Source organism: Gymnogyps californianus, chromosome 4 (genome assembly GCF_018139145.2).
Source record: "Gymnogyps californianus isolate 813 chromosome 4, ASM1813914v2, whole genome shotgun sequence".
Taxonomy (NCBI): domain Eukaryota; kingdom Metazoa; phylum Chordata; class Aves; order Accipitriformes; family Cathartidae; genus Gymnogyps; species Gymnogyps californianus.
The window spans coordinates 49355148-49373303 of NC_059474.1; the positions used below are offsets into that span (position 1 = coordinate 49355148).

General features: G+C 38.1%; 1 protein-coding gene across 2 annotated transcripts in view; it reads right to left on the reverse strand.

Moving 5' to 3' along the window:
- The window catches only part of MND1 (meiotic nuclear divisions 1), a 51604-nt gene that overhangs the window by 24333 nt on the left and 9115 nt on the right, over nt 1-18156 (reverse strand). For both annotated transcript variants that reach the window (XM_050896509.1, XM_050896510.1), the window contains exons 5-6: nt 3316-3390; nt 1368-1482 (exon numbers count right to left, since the gene is read on the reverse strand). In XM_050896509.1, the coding sequence (XP_050752466.1) occupies nt 1368-1482; nt 3316-3390 (190 nt within the window). The remainder of the gene's footprint in view (nt 1-1367; nt 1483-3315; nt 3391-18156) is intronic.

The following is an 18156-nucleotide window of genomic DNA, read 5'->3' on the forward strand; positions in this document are numbered from 1 at the left end:
GTAACTAACGATTACATTTTTTTCCCTTTCCCTCTTTTCAGGATATTAGTCTCTGTGTTGCCAGCTAATGCAGTTTGCCCTAGCATTCATGCTGTGATTTGCCCCCTTGTGCCTAGTATTTAGGAACACGCTCACTGCGACTGCTTCAAAAGAGAGGCTCCTCAAATCATTCTGCAACACTTAAAATAAGGGTATCTCAGCAGTTAAAATACCTGGCACTACGAATCCCTCTGCTGTCGGTATCTGCCTAACCTCATTCATTTTTACAGCTGGAATCAGCTGGAATGTGTCTGTTACTTGTCCTCAGGAGAGCACACAGCGAGGGATTTACAGCACAGTAACTAACTTCAGGTCTCAAGATTGCTTATTCCCTGGCATACCACTGCATCCTTGGGGAAAGATAACACAGCTGACAAAAATTGTCACAGCCCCTCAAAATAAATAATATCTGTCCAATTTTGGGGTGTGCTGTCAATTCTGTTTATGTTCCTGGCTTTCTCTCAGCACATTTCTAAAGCTGTGGACTTTGTTAGAAGAATAAGAAAAGAGAAAGATTCAGTCAGATATCTGGTCTGTGCCTGTTCCTCATCACTCTGTAATGGCATTTTGGCATTACAGCAACTGAATACGCAGTGGTGTTTGGGTAGCAACGTAAGAGCCTAATAAATAAAACATGAAAGTTGAAGTAGAGAAAATTCAATAAAATTTCATGCATGCTTTTCATTTTTCATGCTAAGGGTCAGAATATTAAGTACATTTCAGTGCCAAATTCTGTATTAAGTATTAAAGTCACTCATCATTCCTCATATTCCATCAGAATTAGAAACTCCAACCAAAACCCAGCATGTCAGAGACTGTACAAACAGTAAGTACAAACAGTGTAAGTCAACATACCATACTTACGTATAAGTGACAATTAAGTGTCTCTAATGAAATGCTTATGTTCTAAATACACAAGACAAAGTAAGTAGAAAGATACCTCTTCTGCCAGCATGGAACTGAAGGTAAATGGGAGCTAGAGACTACTCTTCCTACACACATTCTAGGGTTCAGCACACTCAGAAGTTACAGAATTAATATGGTTCGAGAAAGAATGGTCCTGATATTAATTCTAGTGCATCAGAGTATTTCAATTTCAGGATTGTTTGTTAACTGCTCAGTTGCCGGCAGAGTAAATATCAATAAAAACCCCCTTATATAATACAACAGAACATGAAAAGAAATGGTCAGTGTACCTGTATTGTACTGCTTACAGCTTTAAGAAGAAAAGCAGCTATTCTTTGGCTTATCTCTGCATACCAGACTTTAAGCTAAAGAAGTGCAGACCTTTTAGTGCAAAAGTTCACTTCAAAAAGTATACAACTTACGCATTTCTTCAACAACGTCTGGATCACATTCTCTGTATTTGTCTATTTCTGCCTTTAGCTGTTCTTTTTTCTGCCGAAGGGCAGCAAGTTCCTCTATTAGACCTGCACGTTCCGCCTGAGGATTCAAAGTATGTTGGGAGATATAAAAAAATACAAAAATAAAAATCAGTAATTATTGCACAGAACATTTTTCAAAAAATGAAAAGATGTAAACTTAAAAGCCATTTTCACTACTGCTTTCTGTCAATGAACCAGTTGAGTATTTTATGCACGCACAAAACTCTCAGTGACACTAAATGATATCGAGTACAAGCTGGAAGGAAAAAAAATTAAGGCCAAAATGGATAAACAAAAGAATAATTTTCTACAACCTTTGAGCTCGACATTGTTTGACAAACTCCAAACAGATCTCTTAATTGTTGGGCTTAAAGGTTAAACAGTATTTAGGAATGCTAATCTTGTAATTAAAGACAGCATTACAGAAAAACCTACCATTCACGCTTCCACAAATCGGGATGCTGTGTACAAACACCCTCTGAATTTATTTTTCTCCTTCTTTTTTCCACACCATTTAAGAGCAGTGGTCTCAAAAATAAATTCAGATATTTATGACATGGTAGTCTTTGCTGGGAGAGCATACAATATCGACCTCAAATATTCTATTGATCAATAAGGATCTGCAGACACTGACTCAACATGAGCTCTCCCATAGCAAACTCAGCAAGTACTTCTAATTCAGTCTGTAGTTACAGCCAAACACTGTAACTGGCTGATATTCAAAGAACTCAGGCTAGGGCACTAGGTAGCCTAAAAAAGCCAGATAGCATGAGTTTGTAAACCATTAGGTTTTTAGCCAATGGCAATCTCCTCGGCAGCCCAGCAGTCTGAGGTGTTTTGTTTTGTTTTTTCCCAAACTTCCATATTCCTAGTGCTTTTGCCAACAGTCTGGATTCAGCACGTTCTGAAAATGCAGACTGGAAATCAAAAGCTTCCAGATGCTGGGGTATGGAGGCCAGCTGCTCAGAGACCTATATCATGATCTAGATTTCTCGGGACTTCTTCCTGATGTAAAATCCAGAACAAAAATGTTGGAAGCATCAGCCAGAACAGGATTTCCAGGACCAATAGCTTCTTGTGACTAGGGCGGGCCACGTGATGGAGAAGCCCAAGTCTCAAACAGTCCATTTGGAAACCTGACAAGCACAACTGCGTGAGAAACCTGCCTGTGATTCCCTGATTACAGTCAAACCCAGAGCGTTTCTATAAAATATTTTGGATTCTAAGATTTGGCACTTTCCTACAAAATTCAGTTCCACCTGAAAGCTTCTGGCCGTTCCTGTTTATGCATTTATTTATTGGACGTTTAAACCACTTTAGACTGAGCATCTGAAAACAAATCAGCAACTTAGAATACCATATGAAGTGTTTCTAACTAATATGCTACTTCATATGTATAGTAAATATGAAGCCTAAATATTATTTTGCAGTGTTAACAGCTTCAGCATGCAAAGAACTCAGCTTCACCAAGCTTACATGGCTGCTCAGAATAGTAATTTAGAAATCTACATTATAAATAAGATTAAAAAAAATAAGACCCCCAACACCTAAGTTTGCAGTTACTAGATTTGGCAGTTCAGGAACCATTGGCAACTTTGGTACACATCTCTGGGTAGTTCAAGTTTTAAGATATCTTTAAATCTGAAAAAGCCTGGAAGATTACCAGACTTCAGGCAGTCACACATTTTCTCAGCCAGTTGTCAATATTTTACTCATTAGTGTGTGATCAACTAAGGAATAATCTAATATCTGATTTTTTTCCTGTCCCTTTCTCATCTCCAGTATTTACAATTCTTAATGGATTTCCAACGACTGCATTAGTATTTACAAACCATGCATACTTGTAGCCCTATTTTCTGGTAGGAATGCCTTCCCCCCCAAAGCAACTTACAGTATCTTCACGTCCAATTTTTGATTTCTCAATGCTTTTTTGTAAAGCCTCTTTTTTCTGACTGCTTTCAGCAAACTGATAAAGGAAACAAAGAACAAAATCAACCTATTTCAGTAACATACATTAAACATACCTATAAAATGTGTATACATAGAAATACATTTAAATAAACAGGTGGATATACACTTTTAAGTATATAAATTTATATATAACTTGTGTAATAAAAATAAACACAAATTAAATACAAAAGCACTCAAATATAAGTCTGAGGCTCTGAACCACAGAAAAGAATTACAGGAAGCAACTTAAAGACTAAGAAATTTTCACTCCCGTGGCACATAATCTTGTTATGTACTGCATGTTCAGCATGGGACCAAAATCCTATTTCATACCATAATCTGGCATCTTTATGCAAAGGACTCCATGACATGGAGGCTTTGGATTAGATGATTTCCTTTGGTCCTTTTCCAGCTCTCCTTACTCAATGGAAGCAGTGACAAAACCTGTAGCAGATCCACCTGCTCAGCCGCTGATACCAGTCTTCCCAAAGTCTGGTATGCCATTGGCATGGCGCCAATCCCTTTTGCATAATGGTGAATAGAAGCCTCTATAGGTCAAAGGCATGTAAAGCCACGGCCCCCTTTTTCTGTGCTGCACTAGCGCTGCTAGACTTCAGAGTTCCCTTCCTTCAGGCCTGAGGCAGAGGAATCTCACAGAAGTCGCATCGCACAGGGCTGGTGTGAATACTCCCTCCATTTTCCTGTTACTCCAGGAGGAATCATTCGTAAAGAGGGATCCCTCTCCATTAACCTGCCACCCATCTTGAACCAGGCCCTTCCAGTTCAGTTGGAAGTTTTTCAGAGACACTTTGGAAACTCTTAAGCTGAGCAGGATGTATGACTCGCCCCTCAGGGACACAATACTCAGCATTAGTCCAAAGCACCTTGAATTATTAAATGAGATGAATGAGAATGCAAAAAAAAATTCTAATAAAATATAGTTTGGAAACTAGTTACTGCATTTGAAACCAACACAAAAGAAAAAAAAAAAAAGAAAGAAGAAACAATAATATGCTTTGTAAGTATTCACTCTTTGGTTTAGTTTTAAGATGTTCTGAGCACCAGTCAGGTAGAAAACTAGTATATCAGACTAATCGTGAAGACGATGAAGGTGGCTGTCAGGGCTCAGGTTTCATTCTGCCTTCCCCCAAAAACCTTCACATGAAGCCTCCACTTCTACATTCCCTTTCTCACTGAGGATCCCACTGAGTGGAAAAGCATCCCTAGATATTTCTTGCAATCCCTAGCCTTGATAATTTAACCACATCATTTATATTCTTGTGCAGCTGAAAAATCAAGACCACATTCATACAATGCAAACAGAACTGTCTTGGAGCTATAATCACTTCTCGATTTCTATTTAAACGCATGTTCAGTCTGTATTTTCAGAAATACATATTAAATGTAAATGCATGATAAATATCAGGCAGAACTTACTGCCAAGTCTTAGAGATCAGCCATAACAGTAAAAAGAAACTCTGTACTGGTGGTCCGTATAGATTAGGACCCAGCCCAACTGCAGCCCACTGGGTTTAGGGGTTCTTTTTATAGCTCAATTTTTAAAAATTAATTACTCTTTCTGGATAAGTACGTGTTCTTGCATGTGTAAGCATACATACAGACAAGAAGGTCTCCTTTCAAAAAGGATGTTTTAGTTTTTCTTCAATTTATATAGAAATTACACTAACAGTAAGGCATATATAATTTGGGGAAAAATACATCCAGCTGTTTACTCATTGCTCTCAGTGCAAGTAACCACAGAGGCAGTGTGGGTTTCAGTATGTGGCTTGAAGTACACCAACATCTTAATTTTGGTGGATAGTTAAACAGTACTCTTTCTGGGCTTTCCACAAAATTCTTAAAAAATTGTGTTAGTCCCCACATTATGCCGTACTAAACAGAAGTATACAGTTCAGAAGAGGACAAATACTTAGGTGCAGTTTGCAGTTCATGAAGCCCAGGGCACACACCGTTCAGTATCTCTGAACAAAGAATTTTTCTGGAACAAAACTCGCAGAGGAAGCAGAGAAGCCAAGGAGCTTATCTAGGCCCATATACTGCAAGTGCAAAGATAAGCCAATGCTTTCTGCAAGAGAGGCCGTAAAGGTGTTGCTTTCTCTGTTTTTTCATATTTATGAAGTTCTTTAGGAATGTTTCTGCATTCTCTAAAATGGAAGCACAGAAGGAGCTCTCAGGGAATTGCAATAAAATCATAAAAGTGCGTTTCCAGCTTGGAAGCATGTTTCCCAGTATGGCATCTTATTATATTCTTGGTCTTCTATATTCCACAGCATTTAAATCATGAAAGAGATAGTAATGACAAACACTGAGAACTACAGAAATTTCTTAGATTCTGACCTACATAACAGGCAAGGTTGCCATGCTACGAGGTTAGAAGATTAGATGATCTTCCTCTGTCTAAAAGCAATGATGATTTTTATACAATTTTATTCAAGATTTTGCTTTCTTCTCTCACAGATTTTAATTTTTTTTTTTATTCTGTCTTCACAAATCAAGAATTTACAAAAGAAACTACAGCTCTTTGTGTATTATTTAGAAGTCACAGTGGGTATTCCCATGACAACAAATAAAAGATGAGGATAAGGAAAGGAAAGGAATAGCAGAAGGAGGCGAGATATTGAAAAAACCCTAACATAGGACAAGGCTGCAAAGGGTGAGAAACAGATGGCCAGGGTCTGTGCAAGGAATCTGTGACGATGGGAGAAGCAGGCTTGGATACAGAGGTGGGAACACAGCTGAAAATAACTGTACATGAAAGAAGGAAAGACAGTCAGCAAGGATAAAGGAGTTGGAGGAAGGATGAATACAGATGATACAATACTTAAATGAGAGGTAAGGGCAAATGGCAGATGACAGGTTATAGGGCGTTCAAAGGAGAAAAAAAAAAAAGCAGAATTTGCAGGTGTTGTGTACGTATGACAGCAGAGGATCACATCTGGCCAAATACAGTGACTGACTTTCCCACTCACCAGCTTTAGAAAAGCCTGATTGCAAAGGAGCACAGTAGCAGATGGAAGATTTCAATCCTTGGAGCAATCTTGGGACATTTTTCAAAGGAATTGGCAAGTAATTTCTCAAGGAACATTAACCACCCTGAGAGAAATTTGACTCCTGCCAATAGCAGTGAGATTGACCTGGAGAAAAAGCTACTTATTGTCTCCCCTCTACGTTTCTTAAGATGTCTGCTCTGACACATGAACAACCTTCTGCCACAAGTTTAACTGACCAAGTGTGGAAAACAAGTACAGAAAGAGATATTCTACTGTACTAGAAAGTTTCGTGTCTCCAGTCTGTCTGACTGCTCTGAATCAGCACATGATTAAGCCAGATGCAAGAAGGCTGGAAAAATGTCATCTAGGGGAAAGCTGTTCAAAGAAGGAGGGGAGACTCAATAATTAAAAGCTAAAAAGTAAAAAAAAATTCTCCACAAGAGCATTTTTCAGTGTTTGCAAAACATGGTGGGAGCCTGAAAGAAGACAGATTAATGAAATAAGTAACTAGCATCTATGAAACAGGAGAGTTGGGAAACAGTTCCTTTAATTTTACAGACCACCGCGGTCAATTAACTGACCACTGGCCTAGCTTCGACACTAATTCAATCCTAAGTCCCCCAAAGGGACGTTCTTTCTTACTTTGCAAAGGTCTCACAATGTTTAGCTATACATTTGTGCAGCAGTTTGCATGTGCTAAGTGCTGCTTGCTGATGATAACCATCAGTTCCCTCACAGGCCTTGGGGTCTGGTTTGTATCAAAGGATACAGATTAGATATACACAGGTAATTTATAATATACTATGCACGCATTATTACTAGGATTTCACTTTGGTAAGTCGGTGATGTACATTTGGAAGAGGAACATTTAACCCTGACTCACAACAGCAGCAGGTTTCAGTTCTCTTCCTTCTCAAAACCTGCCTGATACTGTCCTAGCTCTACACAACTGGATTTTTATTCTCCAGCAGAAGTTTTTGTTGGTCGTATTCCTTCTGGTTCCTCATTTTTAACCACTCTAACCACCAGTATCCCACCAAACATGTAGCTTGTCTCCCTAGCATGTTAAAATATCTACAAACCTGGTGTAAGCCATGCAAACACAGACCCTAGAGTATGTACACTGGACAAGAATCAAACCAAGGTCTCATATGCTAACCACCAAGAGCATTCACAGCTGTTAGCCCACTGTCATTATGGTCTTAAAGAGAAATATCATACGCTCAGTTTTCTTTCAGCCAAAACACTCAACCAAAAATGGTATTAAAAACTACTGCTATTGTGAGCACCACTCACTGTGGCACTACAAAAGAATTCAAGACATCCATTTTTTGTTTATAACTTTGCAAAGTTATTTACTTTGGGTTTGAAGCTCACTATGCTTTGTTTCAGGCCAGAGGCAAGGGCTTGTTTGCTTTTAGCTTAAACAAAAGCAGTTCAAGAGTTTTAGGGTGACATTTGCAGTAGGTGGGTGTATTTCTTTCCTATGTTAAACCTAACCCACCACTGAAAAACTTAAATGAAATTGACAGAAGGCATGGAGAGAAAGTACTTCAAAGCATTCCTCTAGATTTTAAAGAAAGATAAAAAAAATGTGAAGCCAGAAAGCAGACTAATAGAGAGTAAAAATGCAACGATTAACAGCCAAAGAACAATCTGAAAATATTGAAAACAGACCTGTTATGTTAAAAGAAAGGCATAGAACATCTTTACTAAAAGAAACCACTCAGCAATCACTGTTGACTAAAACAATAAAACTTAGGGAAAAAAAAAGGCAGCGCATCAATGTGCAGAATTGCTTTCTAAAGTACTACACAAAGTAAGCACACAACTACCTCTTTTACAGTCACAAATACATACTTGCCAGGGCCTCCAAATACACAGAAGTAAACTTTTAAGTCAGCTAATTACGCTCGCAGCAGAGTAGAGAGTACTACCATGACCTGCAGTATTGTCACTTCTGCTCTGCTCTCAGGATGCCTGCGTACCACTCATGAAATGCCATTTTTGCATATAACCCGTCCAGTGAACTGAACTACAGCAGGAGCAGGTCCCAGGTTCACTGGGACTTTAGTCAGGGATGTGACGTACTCTTAGTGAAGCACAGACAGCAAACATACACTTGTTATGTAAATACAATTAAAAGATTTTTTTTTTCTTTTAATGTTTGTGAAAGGAAGAGAAAAGAAGCATGCAATGTCTTACCCCAAGTCACTGTAAGTCACTTCAGCAATATGATGTAGGGAATCGTGTTTGCTGGGACTTAGAAGGGGCATAAGAGCAGCAACTGGGAGACTGCAATGGTTCAAGAAATACAGGTAAGAACAAGAGTAGAGATTAAAGCAATACAGAATAAGAATTTTTAACTCAGAAATTGAAGAATAGACAACAAGATTTTTTTCAGCAAGAGAACACCATAAAATGGATGGGAAACAGACTGTAGAAAAAGAGAAGAGACAGAGTTAGGGCCCACCATATTTCTGTACTCAGAAGAATTTTTTTTCTTAAATACTGCATTATAGGTATACTGGAAAAATGTTCAATACAAGAACTCTCTTCTCTTTATGCATGCTACAAATTTTACCATAAAAAGATTACCTCATTTTTAATGCAATCTTGGAAAGAGTCAGTTCAAAAACTTGGGAGAAGGTAGGGAATAAATATAATTTTCTGTGGAAAAAGGAGACTCAAAACAAGTTATATTTGCTGTTCAAAATGAAGGGCTGGTGCACTGATTCTTTTAAGTGAATAATACTTGTAAAATATCATGCTATTAATTCTGCCAGTGTGCAAGTTCTGTCTTTTTAAAGAAGTACTGAAGAGGTAACGAGAGGGTATTTTTTAGTTTTGGATTGTAACTTATGTCAGTGATAAAAAAAAGCATCAAACACTCAAGCTAAGTAAGTAAAGTTTTTTTCAGGGAACTAACTGAAGAAATATCTGACTCTCCACACAATTGTCCGACAAAGCACTATAAAGATTCTCAAAAAATAAGAATTCTGAAGTTAGATCTCTACACTCATAAGCAGTATTTATATGTTTTGCTAGAGTATTCATGTGGGTAACACTGATCTACTTGCCCCTTCCACAAACACAATCCATTTTGTGTTTCAAGATTAAATTTAGGCCTATAATCCTGACTTATTTAGCATGCTAACACATGAGAGTGAGACTGAAATATCACATGGTAAATTAGGCATGGCTCTATTCTCAGGTCACGTTGAGTATGAGATGAGTCCTTCTTCCTGCAATTGCTTTTGGATAAAGAAAACAGAACGTGGGGTATCCAGAAGAAACAGATGAGGAATTCTCCCTCCATTAGAACCGTCACCCATCCATGTACAAACCTTATATTGCTAGCTGCAATTATTTTAAAAATTATTACTATATAGTAAACCCCTCTACATTAAAAGTAGCTTTTAATTAAATTATTTTCCCTCTTTTTAGATTTGCCATAATAGTTAACTTAAAGTTTACTTAGAGAAGATGTCTTGCCATGAGCTTTTATTTTTGCTTCATTCATTTGCAACACCATTTGGTAAGTACTAGTTATGCAACAGAAAATTACCACTTCAGGCCAATCTCCTTAATAGACAAAAGGTGAAAGAAACAGTTGTGCAGGCTGAATGAAAGAACTGAATTTCTCTGGCTGCTTTCAGAGTTGGCATAATTGGCATGACCTGAGGGACAGATGGCTGTCTACTCAGATACAAATACCAAGTATGCCCAATCAAACTAAAAAAAAAAAAAAAAAAAGCTGAAACACCTCATTCTTCAACCCTGTTTCACAAATGCAATCAGTCTAATAGGGAAAGCTGAAAGAGCCAAAAGGCATTCGCATGACTGACAGAACTATAGAAAATTCTAATACCTGGACATGAAGGATGCTTGTTACTGTATATTAGTGTATTTACTAAACCTATGAAGTCCAAGGTGATAGTTAACAGGTCTGTTCAAGGCAGAAAGAACATTGAAAAATATTTTCCCTTGGAAAGAAAGGGAGAGAAAGAAGAAAAGTTCTAATTTTTCTGTAAAGGGCTTTTAAAGACTGCTATCCTAACCAGCTGGGCCGTACACTGACAATGCCTTCAGGGATTAAGCACAGACGGTCCCAAGTTAAAACACAATATTCCTCTGATATTCCCTGAGCTCAAGTCCTGCCTAAAGACTACAAAAAACAGATCAAAACTTTATTCCACAGACTTTTAAAAAAGCCCAAATTCTACACTGAGATATTATCAGTAAAATAAAAAGCCTCAGTAAAATACATCTATCAAATTTCAGAGTTTTGACAGCACTCTTACATATTCACTCTTTATGCCAATTTCATTGTTTTTAAGTAATGCTCAGATAGATAACCAAGTCATCTCAAATTCCTGATACAAAGAATAGTCTTTGATGAAACTACCAAGTGTTCAACAATAATGAGCTGTTTGACTGTGACGAGAAAGACCTTTCCTCTAAAGTCTCCCTGCTTCAAACTAACGTCACACATTCTGGTTTTATACTCTGGTTTTTTGGGTTTTTTTTCATTTCATTCCTTTCAGAAGAGGAAAATGCTGAAGTGAGACTTATATAATTGCATGCAAGTATTTTATTTCTGCATGCATGCTAACTTGCCAAAATAAAATATGCTATATTAATTGAATGATAAGATTTTAAGGTAAAAGTCAAAGTTTAAATTAATTTAAAGATTACAACTCACTGTCTCCATCAAATCCAGCTTTGAAAGTAGTATTGCCTTCGCGCTATCCCCAGGCTGGAAGCTCGTGGCCTTACAGCAGAGGCAAACTTACAGGTTTACCAGACAGTGCAGAACATCTAAGCCTTTAAACTTTCGCAGGATGCTGGGTTTCTGCTGATACGCTGAACTGTCACTCACACATGCCGTGCCTGCTGTGGGGCATGAGGAGATGTGCAGGGCATAGTGCTGCATCTGTGCCAGATTTGCCTGGGCTTCTGGAGTGAGCGCCCCATGTTTATTCCCAATTTCTTTGCATTTCAGATTAACAATTTCATTGCAACGTCAGGAATGGAGCCAGCAGCCAGTATGCAAGCCTCTTCGAAAAGGAGAATGTAAACCATGTGATGATATTACCTAAAAAATTCACAGTTTCACAGAAAACAGTTAGAAAAAGCTAGTATCTTTTCCTGTGTTATATCAGAACGAATATATAAGATACACTACTGGGGCACAGTAACAATATATCCTTTTTAATATAGTAGGATTCTTCCTTCAAACCTACTTTATAATCCTTACAGTTACTACAGAGCCAGCATTTTTTTAAAAAATTGCTCTTAGATCATGCCAATTTTAACTTACGCTCATCAAGACGGCAGGAAAGGAAAACCTACACTGCGCAGTTGCCATCAATCTAGTTACATATTAACAGCTAGTAAAAAGGAAAAGCATGAAATTCAACTAACGAACACCAAATTATGAGGTTGCTTAATTCTAACAGAAGCCTCCAGAGCACCGTATTTTTAGAAGTCTGCCATGACAGCAGTAACTAAGCATACCCTCCAGGGCTTTGTAGCATGCCATTAAACATACTTCCAGAAGGCTCTAATAAGTTACAGCATTAGAAGAGTATTCTCTGCTGGACATTTTAGGACTTACTAAATTCAGAATCATTTCAAGACATCAACATTTTTGAAGTGCAAGATGCAAAGAGGTAACAAAAACCCTGGACTGCTTCAAATAAAACTTTATTAGCATCTTCCAGGAGACTGATCCAAGGAATAAGCTTTACAGTATTAACAAACAAACGAGCATAGATAAAATCAACATATTCTCAATGTTTAAATGATGCAAATTCTCAGCCTCTTGCTTTTAGGATACTTCTTACTGCTACAGCTCCCACTGGATGGTATGAAGTTAGCTAGTCATACCATACCAGCTTCACAGTTGGCCATTTCTTTATGTGGATAGTCCTTTATTTCAAAGAAAATGTACAGTTCAGTGAAAGCCTGCAAGCTGAAAATAGGGAGGGGTCACTAATTGCCTCTGTTGGGAGAGTCATTATTACATAAAAAAGAAAAAAAAAAGTGAGCCAGAAGGGAATGGAATCACCCCAGCAGACTGGGGCTGCAGATTATCAAAATGGCCAGGCCAATCCAAGGAAGAATACTTAAATAAATAAAGTAGAAAGCTAAATGAGATGCCCTCAAATATGAGGGGAAAAAGGGAGGCCCAGCATGAATATGGGAAGACTAACTGCCTAGTCAACACATTGGGATCCTGCCTATGTATTATAATGGGCATTAAAAGAGAGAACTCTTCAGCATTTACACTTTTATTTTTCCTGGAAAGGGACAATTTATTATGTTTTCTGCAACCTAATAAAATTAAATTGTAAGCATACATATTAGAGAAAAATGTCTAAATAAATAATTCCTAACACAAGTCACATGCATTAGTTGCTTAAGTACTGATATACTTCTCTGGTTTTAGAGGACAATTCTTTAACTACTCTATCTATTCCCTAACATTCATAAAATTCATACTAAAAAGATAGCTCTAAGCTTTTCTAAAATGTATTTCAGCAAAGCTTAAGATCATGATAAACCTTAAGACACTTTATGCGTGCAAGTCCCTTATGTTCAATAAATGAAAAACGTATTTTTAAAAATCTACTGAATACTGAATTACTACAGCTATTCAGTTGATCATAATGTGAAAATCTTGCACCCAAAAAATAAGCTGTTCTATCAAAAGCATTAGGCCACAGATTCCAAAAAAGCTGCACATGTACCTCTAGGGATAGCCAGCCCATCACTGCCACAAGGAGAAAAACCAGTAAGACGCTGCATTCAAAACCATCGACAGAGGCTGAAAATTGAAATAGAGATCTGAGGTGTGTAAGAAGCTCTTTTAAAGGCTGATACACCATCTACTGAGGACACTTCTACAAAGCAATGCAAAAAGCTTGCTTCACAGCACTAGGTCCCACAGGCACTCCCTGGCTGATTCCAAGCGCCAGCCAAGGTACACATCTTGTCCGGCATCTTCAGCAACATCACCCGACTCCAAGCACGATCAGGCCTGTTACCCCTCACTGAACATCTGTCATCTCCACGGATTTGTACCTCAGTTCAGGATTGACTACTTAAGCCAGCCACCTCTGAGCACGTACACCTACTTGCAGTCCAGAATCAATCTCCAAACTGTGTGGAAATACACTGACAATTGAGTGAGTCAATTGCATCAAGGAGGAAGCTGCTCAGACTGAAACACTGTGGACAGCAGGAGTTTCTTGTGCTTCAGTCAGTGGTCTCAAGCAGTCTCTATTCAGCAACTTTCCATGCAGTAATCCAGTCACAATATTTGAGGAGGAAAAATGTATGTGTCTAAAAGGATAGAAATAAACCAAGCTGCATCTTCAAAGAACTTTCTGATGGTTAAAACTCAAAATTTTCTGTGTGCATTCTAAACAAATAAGGTTCTCTCCTTTTAGTTGTTGTCAAACATCTCCAGGAGGCTTCAAGCCAGATTACTTACCAATATGATTATTTTTTTCCATTAACTATTTTCAAACAATGTGCATTCCTAACAAAAGCATTTCCTTATATAGCATTCCCTGAGACTTTTTTTTTTTTAAATAAAATAAATCCTTTCTCTTTTCATATTTTAATGCTTATAAGTACAAACAATTTGGTACATGTGAAGTCACTCTGTTTCGACAAGTTCATTCCTGGGTTTGGTTTTTTTTTTTTTTAAACTAGCTGCCAAAGGAGAGTTAGGATGTACTGAGATCTAAATTCTTCCCCTGGCTCAATACATGAGTCATGGGAAGTGAAAATCCGTCCTCTTACCAACCCTAGGGCAGGGTTTTAAGGAATGAAACATCAACTAATCCCTTCCATCTTAACTAACACTGGCCCAATGCAATGCTTAGTGGGAGAAAAAAAAAAACTGCCAGAAACTCTCCCCAAGTCTCTGTTGCTCACGTGTATCTTGAAGCGAACACAGGGAACAGCATAAAAAGTCCATCCTGTATCCTGCTCTAAAAAGATTCTGTTTCATCTTTGTTGCAGTACAAGGTGACACCATTCTGCTCTCAGTCTCAGAAGTAACAGCAGCTATAATACTGTTTGCTGTTAAATTTGCCCTTGCAAAGCCTAAGAATACAAAAGAATAACCCACAAGAAAGTAATGTCATGAGAAATAAGGTAAGTGCGACAATTAACAATAAAATGGTGAAATGAACAGTTTTGAACTGAACAGTGAAATGAACTGTCAAAAAACCAGTCTGGGGAAAGGAAATAAACTGTTTGTTTCCCCAAGCCACTGAATTGCAGTGCTCACAGTACTGTCAATAGTTACACTAACAACTGCAAGATCTTTGAAGAACTTGGTATTTCAGGTCCCTATCTGTTAAAAATATTATATTATGCTGTGGCAATCCTCTATGACCTTATGGTTTGAGTGCATATCCCTGTCATACTGAATGCCAGACACTCTTCGATGTCACCTAGGATCACTGAAATTACTTCTGCCTCCCTTAAGCCCTGTAGTGTCAGTACTAAACCTGCCCTGTGCAACTCCAGCCGAGATCGCCCCAGTCACGCTGGCCATGGCAGACAGTGTGCTGGAGAGATGGGACACTCCTTAGAGCTTCTGAGGGTTGCGGTTTGCAGACTCGTCAGCCCTCGGGTGAAAAAGGCCTCGCTGTTACTAGTTACTTTAATTAATACTTAATTAAAGCCACTATAAAGCAAAATGCAAACAAGCATTAATTCACCTTATCTAAAATAGACAGCACAGTTGCAAGTGTTTTACCAAAGATGTAGATGAAAAAATGAAAGAAAATCTAAGCTGAATCTGTTTATACTAAGGTTACATCAGAAAGGTTTCTCTTTTCCTCGCTCACTGATACGCCATTTCCTACCTGATAAAACTGTTGTCAAGGTTTTGGTTGCATATGTGCCTTCTCTTCTTCAGCAGATAACATATCCTTCACATTCATATCCCTTCTGTAGCAACCCGTACATCTGAACAATACAAAAACCAAACATGCAAGGGGGCTAACCGTATGAAACATTAGCAGCTCTTGCCTGAGATTGAACATGACTGTGATTAACATGCTGGAGTTGCTCATCTCCAGTCTCCTGATTTTATGCATGCTATGAAATCAACAAAAGGCAGCAGAATCATCAATAAATTATGATCTTTCTGCTGACACTGCATAGGTCAAATTCTTCGTTAGTTTAATAAAAACCCTAAGCTTCCAGTATTGTTATGCCAAGAATAAACATCGCATTTTGTCAAAATACAATTGATCACAGGTAATTCAAAACTTCAGAACCTGACTGCCAGGAAAATATTGATAAGAGTAAAACTGCATCCTTTCACCTTTTCTTATGGAAGGAAAAAAAAACCACCACCCTCTCAGCAAAGCTTCCACAGTTCTCTCGACAAAGGTGAAGTGCCATTAAAAATTTCTCCACTTATAAACCTTGCTAAAACAATACTTCTCAATCCACACTCTTGCTCTAGTTTCACCATCTCATAGCTATACTGATGCAAACATAAACCCATCTAACCAAAATGCAACTTCCATCATCTTTTACTTTTTCAGTGGTCCAATTCACAGCTGCATAAGCATAACCAAGAGGTGAAGAATAAGCATCTGGCAGAAGGCATAAACCTTTAAGAGCAGCCATGCCACTGCAAAACAAATCAATACAAAATCCATAGGGACCTACTTAGCAATTCTTACTCTGTGGGCTATCAGAGAAAAAAATTGCAGCAGATGCTACACAAACTAAAGATAATTGCTGTCCTTGCTTTTCAGAAAAACAGGAAGAAGTCCAAACAGTAACCCTTGGTTAGAGAGCAGCACCAAGATCCTACTCCTAATCAGATCAGCACAAGATTTGCCATATATGTCAGTTCAGGGGTTAGTGCCCCCTCTCCAAACACCTGGCCCCACAAAAGCAAGTTGAAAGATGGGGGCAGGGCGGGAAGCTATGTCAAAAGAAACTTTATTTCAAGCATTGTTTTTAATTGCCGTATCTCTGCACACGGGGATCACACTGATGACATAATAAATCCTTCCTGAAAAAAATCTAGGGTATACACAACCACTGTCAGGTGTAACTTTAAATATCAAGACAAAACTGGCTTGCTCTTCGTTACAAATACTGAGTCAGACTTCTTTGCTATTGAGTCTCTAAGTTGGGGTGTGGCTCAATAATCACTAAAAAATCTGAAACAAAAAATTTGTTTCAAGAACAGTTCCTAAACCAGCCTCCCCATGATCACAAGCTCTGTAAGATGCAGAGAGCTACGAGCAACTTGGCTAGAATAATATGAAGTACTAATGTATGCAGGCAAAAGGTCCTGTAGCAGGCCCAACTTGTCAAACGTAAGCCTCAGCGCTATGAATTAATAGGAGAATTTGCATCATGGAGAAGCTTGTTCTGTTCCTCCACGTTATTTTCAAATGTCTCATTTCAGCATTTGGGATCACCCCTTTCCCTTCACTACTTCCGCATGCCCTCAGCAAACACAGATATTGCCTCCTGGTAAAAAGCCGTAATTGCAGTATGAACTGAACTGCTAGATTTTTAAACTTGTGCTTTAAGTAAGGTGGCTTGATTCCGGCTTTTAACTGCTGAAGAAAGAGACCAACTCATGTAGTTAACAAGCGACCTGGACAAGCCACAGAAAGAAAACATGTCTCTCAGCATGCCACAAGCTGTATACGGGAATGATCAAAGACAGGCAACGTGCAACAGAAATGGCACAATAGCTTAGTTTTTTCCTCTGCTTTGCATGTTGTGACAAGAAGTTTTGTGATACTTGGTGACTGGATTTAGAAACCCTTAAGAAAATCTGTATGTGTTCACATCAAGAAGAATACAAACACTAAAATAGCTAATTTGAACTCACAGACAGAATCTGTTATCATCTTGTAAAAATGTTCAGAGAACTATTCATTCAAAATGCCACCTTTCCACTGTGTCAACAGAGAAGTTATTTTCAGCTAGTGAAAATGTTTTTCTCTGAAATGCTGAAACATTTCCATTCTCATCAGAAAAGCAAGGTAATGAATATAAGTATTTTTAAGGACTCATAACATGGTCTAAAGAGAGCTCATATCAATAAGCCCATGTGTTAGGAGCAGGACTTGGTTTGCCAATAAGGGTCTGGTAACAAAACTATTTCTTTAAACTGTAAGAGTTTTATATTGCAAAACTGTTTATATCAGCATATTTTATTTCCTACACAGAAATAACCATAAAATAACATTACAATACAATAACTACATGCCTATTATAATTCCATAATAATAGATGGGTTTTATGTTTAATAATGTAACAGTACATTTAAAGCAGCACAGCATATGTTTGTAGATAACCCCTGGATACTCATGGTGGAGCACATTAGGCAGATTCTGCAAGACATTCCAAGGAAGATATTCATCAGGATATGCCAGAGACCTGCTTGATCAATTATCTTTAAAATTCATGATGGGACTGGGCCCAAGAGCAAAAACAACAAATATCAACTCCTTCATTCAACTACTTGGCTATAATATGGAGCGTGAGCAAAAACAAAAAGTATCCAAGAGCAAATCATTTGCATTCAACAAGACAGTGGCGCCAGGGTGTTTGGTGAACAAAGCAGGAGTTTTGGCATGTATTTGTTCATTTGCTCAGTTGGCATTTATGTTCTGGCAGAGTAAGTAGCCTGGTCTAAAACTTGCGTGAATAGACTAATAAGTTTGAGTAACTTTACTGGGAAACTCAGTTCCGAGTCAGGG